The 7,723-nt window shown below is 50.7% G+C and overlaps 1 protein-coding gene across 1 annotated transcript in view; it reads left to right on the forward strand.

The window, feature by feature from the left end:
- Window positions 1-4,380, forward strand: part of Lrrc20 (leucine rich repeat containing 20) — a 100,669-nt gene extending 96,289 nt beyond the window's left edge. The window contains exon 5 of the mRNA XM_038342754.1: window positions 1,081-4,380. Coding sequence (XP_038198682.1) covers window positions 1,081-1,235 — 155 coding nt within the window. The 3' untranslated portion in view covers window positions 1,236-4,380. The remainder of the gene's footprint in view (window positions 1-1,080) is intronic.
- The last annotated feature ends 3,343 nt before the right edge of the window (window positions 4,381-7,723 follow it).

The following is a 7,723-nucleotide window of genomic DNA, read 5'->3' on the forward strand; positions in this document are numbered from 1 at the left end:
CACAACCAGCATTACTTGGGGGGCTTGTTGATTGATGGTGAGAAGGAGAACACACCATAGCATCCCTGTGAAGGTGAGGACTTAGGGATATCAGCTCTATGCTTCCACCATGCGGGGTCCTCTGTTTGCCAGAGGAGCCGTATCACCTGCCACCTCGTGTACTGGTGTACTGGAACTCAAGTCAGGTCATCACTACCTACTTTTTTTTTTTTTGACAGAGTGCCCTGGGTATGTTTTGAGAAAGGTCCTATTGTATTCGGATAAATTGAATGGGTGGTAATTTGAAACCAGATGCCCACATTCTACACATTAGCATTTGGGACCCAGAGCTGTGACAGGAAAGGTTGGTTCTGATTCCTGAGAACACCTAGCCCCCGTTAGACCATCCAGGGAACTCCTACAGGCATGTGACACAGGGGACATGGTGCGAGGAGGCCTGATGATGTCAGACCTTGAACCAAGGTATCCTTGAAGGGCTGTTGTCTTGTCCAGGATCTCAGCAGTACTAGTTTACAGGTGGATGGAAGGAAGCCTGGAACACACTGGATAGTTCTGCTTTAGGGACTCCTCAAGGGCACATCGCCTCAAGGTTTACGTTCCCATACTGTTTATCTGTTGGTGGATATTAAGCGATTGTGAATAGCTCTCCTGTTCTCTCCATGGAACAGGATTTCAATCTATGTAAGAAGAAAATTGCGGCTTATATGGTGATTCTATTTTTTTGAGATGCCTGATCTAATTGCCCCCATAACTAACCTGCTGGTTTTGAAACAAGGTCTTGTGTAGCCCAGGCTGCCCTCAGACTCACTGTGATCCTCCAGCCTCTGCTTTCTAAGTGCTGGGATTACACACACAAGCCTCCATGGCCAGACTAGGTCCTCATTTATTAATGCTTTTCCATATATGGCTGACCTCTCCCTCAGAGATGGGACCCCTGAGCTGAGCCCATACATGGTGGTCCATGAGCAGCAAGCCCATGCCAGCTCTGCATGCTGCCAAGTCTTTTTGCTCTGTCATCTTTCCCAGGCTGCTCGCTCGCTCGCTCACACCCCTCTAACCTGTCCCCTTTCTCCCCAACAGATGTGCCTGTGGAGAAGCTGGCCACCATGCCAGCTCTGCGCGTCATCAACCTGCGCCTCAACCCCCTGAGCGCCGAGGTGCGCGTCATTGCCCCGCCTCTCATCAAGTTTGATATGCTCATGTCTCCAGAGGATGCTCAGGCCCCTCTGCCTTAGGACACACACTCCCTGCGCTCACCCAGCAAGGGACGAAGGCTACTGGCCTGCCAACCTGAGGGGAGGGACGCCCATGGGAGGCCAGGCTTGGGGAGCGGGGTGGGTGGGCCAGACAGCATACAGTGGGAGGGGACGCAACTAAGCCAAGAGAAGGTAGCTTAGCACTATAGTGAGCCCTGGTGCTCCAGAGGAAGGAGGCTAGGTGAGTCTAGAGCCTGGGCTCGGGGCCCCACAGCTGCTGTACTGACTTAGGTAGGTTTCTGTCTCTCTCCAAGCTTGGTTACTTGGGAGGAGGAATGGTACTGGAGAGCATTTCCTGCGTGGGGCCCCTCTGCGGTTCTGCCTCCATGCCGACAGACACCCTCCAAGCTGGTGGATGAGCCTTCTATGGGTGTTTTATGGACCTTATGATCTGGTTTGAGAGCCAGTCACCATCCTGAGAAGACACCACCTCTGACTCTGTCGCCTTCTGAGGACTGAACGCAGCCCTTCTTCTAAAAGATGCCCTTCATGGTGCCGTGTCCTGACCATCAGAGTGCCTGGACTGGTGGAGCCTGAACTGGAGTTTAGATGCCTGGATCCTATGCTTGGGTCCTGTGGCAGGAGTGCCTATGAAGAAACCTATAGACATCTGGCTGGGGTACAGAGGGTCAGCTCCAGGGAACTGGGAAGACAAGGGAAGGAAGTTCTATGCATGCTTGTCTGTCCTTCCCTGATAATGGCCCGGTATAGCCAGGCATCATCCCCAGGGCCACAGGAGATGTGGCCCGGAGAAGACAAAACCATCTTCACCTGTGACTTTGACCTGAGGTCCTTAGGTGACCTTCTTCACCATGGCCTCCCTCTGGTAGCAACCTGGTTGCCTTGCCTTGGCCCCGGACCACCAGCCTCAAGGCTATCACCATAATCACCAATGACCTGTCATCTCGAGGACCTTTGTCTGTGACCTAGTGGGTAGCCAGAGAATAGGGTGGCTGTCCCAGTCTTCTCAGAACTGTGGAATTTCCCAGGAGGTGGCTGGGCACTTTACCCCCTAATAAGGCCTATACTTGGGGACATCCCTGCCCTCCTCAATCTCCATGTGTCTTACCTCCTCACCTGAGCAATTAGGTCTATCAGCTGCCCCGGCTCTGGCCGGTTTATAGCTTAGTGTAGGTCTGTGGAGGTCATGGGGGCCCCAGGGCACAGGTAAGGCTGGGCCACTTCATCTCCAAGGCTTTACAGTATAGAACTGGCACTGCTGCTCAGAGAAGACACCTGTCCTAGAGTGTGTCTGGGTCCCTGCCCTCTCAGAGTGCTCCTAGATCTTGGTAAGGATGCCATAGGGACATTGCTGGTACCACTGAGGGCTGTGTATCCTAAGAGAAACCTCGCCCATTCTGCTCTCATCCCAAGCCCAGCCAGCCAGATGAGGTAGACACAGGGGCCGGACAAGGGGTGGGTGCAGCCCAGACTGACTGGCTTCTCCCACCCTGTGTCCCTAAGTTGGGGATTTCCCCTTGTTGAAGAAGAGAGGGGCTTCTCTGGGGTGTAAGAGGGATCCCATGGTTGGAGCCTAGCAACTCCCAAGTGTGGACAGACTAACACCACCGTTCTGGAAATGTGGCCTCTGATGGTATGCATCTGTGGGTCCAGCACTTGGGAGGCTAGGACTGCAGGGTTGTAGGTGTGGGGCCAGCCTGTGTTGCACAAGAGCCTGCTTCAACACCATGACAGCAGACAGAAGAAAAGCAAAGGTGTCTGGCGTAGTGGTGCCCACTTGGAATCCCAGCCCTCAGAAAGTGGAAGCAGGAAGTGTCAGGAGTGCTAGGCCAGCCTGGGCCAAGAGTAAAGCAGCTCTGGGCTGTGGGAGATACCATCTCAGTCAAGTAAAAGGGAAACTAAAAAGCAGGTTCTCGGGCCTCACACCAATTTCTGAGTCAGAGCTGTGTCTTAAGAACCATTGCTGGTTCCTTCCGTGGGGTCACAGAGGACCTGGATAGCCTGTATAAACAGAGACTGCTTGTTTATTTCCCGGCACTTCAGGCCCAAATGAAGATACATTAATTAATTACAACACTGTTTAGCTCAGGTACCTTATTAACTAACGCTTACATCTCAATCCATTTCTGTTAATCTGTGTATCACCATGAGCCTATGACTTACTAGTAAGGGTATGGCAGGCATCTTTCTCCTTCGGTGACTACATGGCATCTCTCTGACTCCGCCTATTCCCTACATATATCTCTGTTCCGATTTCCTGCCTGGATCTATTCTGCCCTGACATAGGCCCAAAGCAGATTCTTTATTAACCAAGGGTATTCAGAGCATACAGAGGGAAATCTCACATCATGCCTGGGCATGTCCCAATGCGAGCGCGCACACACACACACACACACACACACACACACACACACAAACATGGATCTGACTGTATGCTTAGCCTCCCACTGACAGTACTGGAAGGCGCTTGCAATTTAGATCATTTCTCAGTATTTGCATCATTGGGATGGTCACTATAGAGATGACCAGATGATGGTTGGTGTGTCCTGACATCCCACCCCACCTCTAGTTCATCCTGCATGCCAGTTAGGGTTGCTTCTGGAAGTTGTCTGTGCTGCCTAGACATTATGATCTGGCCTGTCTGGGCAAGCTTAGTCAGAAACCTCCAGGTCCAGGCTCAGAGAGTGAAGAAGCCCTTCGCTTCAGTCTGCAATAAAGGATGGATGTGTTAATCTCATCTGCCTGGCTAGTGTTTGGTTTTTCCTTTTTCATTCTTTCCCAGTGTGTATGTGTGATATTTGATTTGTTCCCCCAGCACAGACCCTGGGGGTCGGGGTCCGGATGTCATCAGCCCACCTTTGAAGGGGGGCTGGTCCTGGTGGAAAAAGCTTGAGTTGCGGAGTTTAGTTCTCCAAGCATCAGCTGCTAGTCATTAGATCAGCTGGGCCTGCCTACTGAGTCCTTCGGGAGTGAACTGTGGACGTTCCCTCAGGGAAGGAGTTGGTAGAGAAGGTCATTAGATCCAACATCTGAGATGCCAGCCGCTCTCTGAGCCATCTGTATGCAAGTCTGTAGGTTAGGGAGTGTTAACTGAGAGTCTCTATCAATACGGCTACAAGGAAGTCATTATCTATGCTGGGTAAAGATTTTCCAATGAGGCTTTTTTTTTGGGGGGGGGGGGTCACCCACACTCCTGTAAGCAACTCCTCACCCGGGCTCTGTAAAGGAACTCAATAAACTCATTGCTTCCCCAGATTTAACTTTGGTGGAATCATACTTTGGTTTGTCAAATTCTCAAAACCACAAAGGAGAGGAAGCCGCATTGGACCCTGGTGGTGATAGTTGCATGCCGTAAATCCCAGGCAGAGGTAAGCAGATCTTCCCGAGAACCCGGTTGAATTCCTAGCACTCGCATGACAACTCACAACTGTCTGTAACTCCAGAATCCAACACCTTCACACAGACACATATTCAGATAAAACACCAATGCACACAAAATAAAAAAGAAAAAGAAAAAGCTGTATTGGGGCAAGCACACGAATGTACAGCCTGCAGCAGGCCCTGCAGAGCAATGGAATGGGTATGGACCTGCAGATGGCTGTGTCTTCAGAAGAATAAGCAGCTCATGTCCCAGTGGCCCTTACTAGTGCCAGATATTGCATCCTATGTTACTCAATCCTCCGGGTCCCCCATTTTCTGAGCAGAGCCTTGGACTGGGATAGGGGGATACTGGCTAGAAGTGCAGCGACTCTGCTCACCCTGGGGTACAGCTTCAGAAACCCAGGTTTGGCTCCTGCTCTCCAAACAAACCCTCCCGATGGCTTTGATGGCTTTGATGTTCCAGCTAGAGAACTGCTGTTCTAGATTCAGGCTTTTTTTTTTTAAGTTGAATTGGCCAACTTGAATTTACTTGAAATTGTAAAACCAGATACACCACGGCTTTTATTGACTAGACACAGAGCGCCCAGCAGGTACCAGGCTCATTCTGGTGGTTAACGTGTTTATCCCTTCGTGCTAATCTTAGCAGTTCTGTGATGTGCAGAAATCCCTGCCTCCCTCCAAGCCTTGGTTCCCACCTGCAAAATGAAGGGGCCGAACTAGGAGAGTCCTGAGGAGCTTTCTGGAATCACACATTTTTTGTTGCTTGGATGCTAAGGGTTCTGCTATTAAATGTCCCCCTGCAAAGCAGGCCTTTCCTGTCAAATGCCAGCTTTCAGGACTTCAGTCAGTGACCTGTGAGGAGGTCCTATAGCGAGCAGGTCCTATAAGGAGTTTCCTCTGAGGGGGCTGAGACTTGGAGTTTTCCATGTAGACAGGAAGCCTTGGTCAAGACGGTGATTACAATGTAGTTTAAGATGGGTGAACTGAGCCGGACGGTGGTGGCGCACGCCTTTAATCCCAGCACTCGGGAGGCAGAGGCAGGCGGATCTCTGAGTTCGAGGCCAGCCTGGTCTACAAGAGCTAGTTCCAGGACAGGCTCTAGGAACTACAGGGAAACCCTGTCTCGAAAAACCAAAAAAAAAAAAAAAAAAAAAAAAAAAGATGGGTGAACTGATGAGCAACAGGGCCAGACCATGATGGGGAAACCCAAGGGAACAGCTGATCTGAGCAAGTGGGAGCTCACTGACTCCAGACTGATGACTAAGGAACCTGCAGAAGACCCAACTAGGACCTCTGAATGTGGGTAACAGTTGTGTGGATTGGGCAGTTTGTGGGGCCACTAGTAGTGGAACCAGTATTTATCCATTGTGCATGAACTGGCTCTTTGGAGCCCATTCCTTATGAAGGGATACCTTGCTCAGGCTAGATACAGTGGGAGGGCCTTGGTCCTGCCTCAAGTGATGTGACAGACTGTTGACTCCCCATGGGAGGCCTCACCCTCTCTGAGGAGTGGATGGGGGGTGGAGTAGGGGCAATGGGAGGAGCGGGAGGACTGAAGGAAGAGGGAACCGGGATTGGTATGTAAAATAAGATTGTTTTGAGAAATTGAAAAATAAAGATGGGTAGACTGGGGACTTGCCCTGGACTGCAGTGGTTCATGCCTTTTAATCTCAGCACTGGGGAGGCAGAGGCAGGCAGATCTCCAAGTTTGAGGCCAGCCAGGGCTACACAGAGAAACGCTTGTCTCAAAAAAAAATAAATAAAAAATAAAGACATGGCAAGGGATCATTTGGGGACAAAGAACTAAGAGAGTCTTGGGATTGTCGTTGCTGTTAACACAATTTGACTCTTCCATTAAGCGACTCAGAAAGTTTCTAAGTTGAACAAGAAGATATTTGTTGCTTTTATTTCCTGGGTAGGAGGTTCCTGGGATGGAACAGCTGTGTTGAAGATGACAGAATAATGGGGTTCATGGAGATACCACAGTGTGGGACCAGAAGATGTAGATTGCTAGTTTCCCCCCAGAAGAATATGCTGGACCCCTAGAATCCGGCTTCACAGCTACTCTTTGACTGAAATGTGCTTGTCTCTTCTCAGAAAGCCAGTCAAGAGACTGGAGAGTTGACATTTATCTCAATAGAGTCCTGGGAGAGGGGCCAAGGCCAGGAAGAGCAGGCGTAGGATCAGAGGTTTGAGAGGGAACATTCTCAAACAGCCAGACCATGCTTTCATGCTCTGGTTAGGGTCTCCGGCTAAACAGGCCAGACCCATCCCTAGGAAAGGAGACACAGGCTGCCAGTGCTCATGCGTATGCCATATCCACTTGTCCTGAGAGGGGACTCGTTTCAGATTTTTTAAAATGTTTTGGTGTATGAGTGTTTTTTGGCTCCGTGTATGTGTTTGTGTGTGCCTGGTACCCAGAGAGGTCAGAAGAGGGCATCAGATCCCCTGGAACTGGAGTTAGGGATGGTTGTGAGCCATTAGGTAGGTGATTGGAATCGCACCTGAGTCCTCTTCAAGAGCAACAAGTGCTCCTAACCGTTGAGCCCTCTCTCCAGCTCCCTGCCCCCAAGGGACTTGTGTTTCCTTGTTTGCTGTGGCAACATCACTCCCTACCAGCAGACAGGGCTGGAGGGGTGAGCACATGTCCAGGGAGCATCAGAACCAGGGCTTTAGGATGGGCTCTTTCTTTGGCTGAGCATGAGCCTCCTAGGAGGCCTACTTGCATGGAAGTGACCAATGGCTTTCTCCAGACGGCATGATCCTGGAAAGTGGCCTCTCCAAGCCTTTGCTTCCCCATCCAATCAGCAGACCAACTCACACAGCACAGGTGGGTGCATCCGTGTTACCCACCTGCCATGCCCTGATACTCCTTCTCACCACCACTTAATGCCCACCCCGTGAGCAAAGCCCTCGGTGTCCACACAAGAACATAGCTCTTGTTACCACAAAGAGCTGCAGGCCATAAATCCATGGAACACATCTGGAGGCTGATCAGGAACCTTTCTTCACAGTTCAGAAGCCTACAAAGCTGTAAACACAGCACCCAGGAGGCTGACGCAGGGGAATTGTTGTGATGTGGATCCCAGCCTGGAATACAGTGTCAGAACCATGTTTGAAAGAAC

Source organism: Arvicola amphibius, chromosome 9 (assembly GCF_903992535.2).
Source record: "Arvicola amphibius chromosome 9, mArvAmp1.2, whole genome shotgun sequence".
Taxonomy (NCBI): domain Eukaryota; kingdom Metazoa; phylum Chordata; class Mammalia; order Rodentia; family Cricetidae; genus Arvicola; species Arvicola amphibius.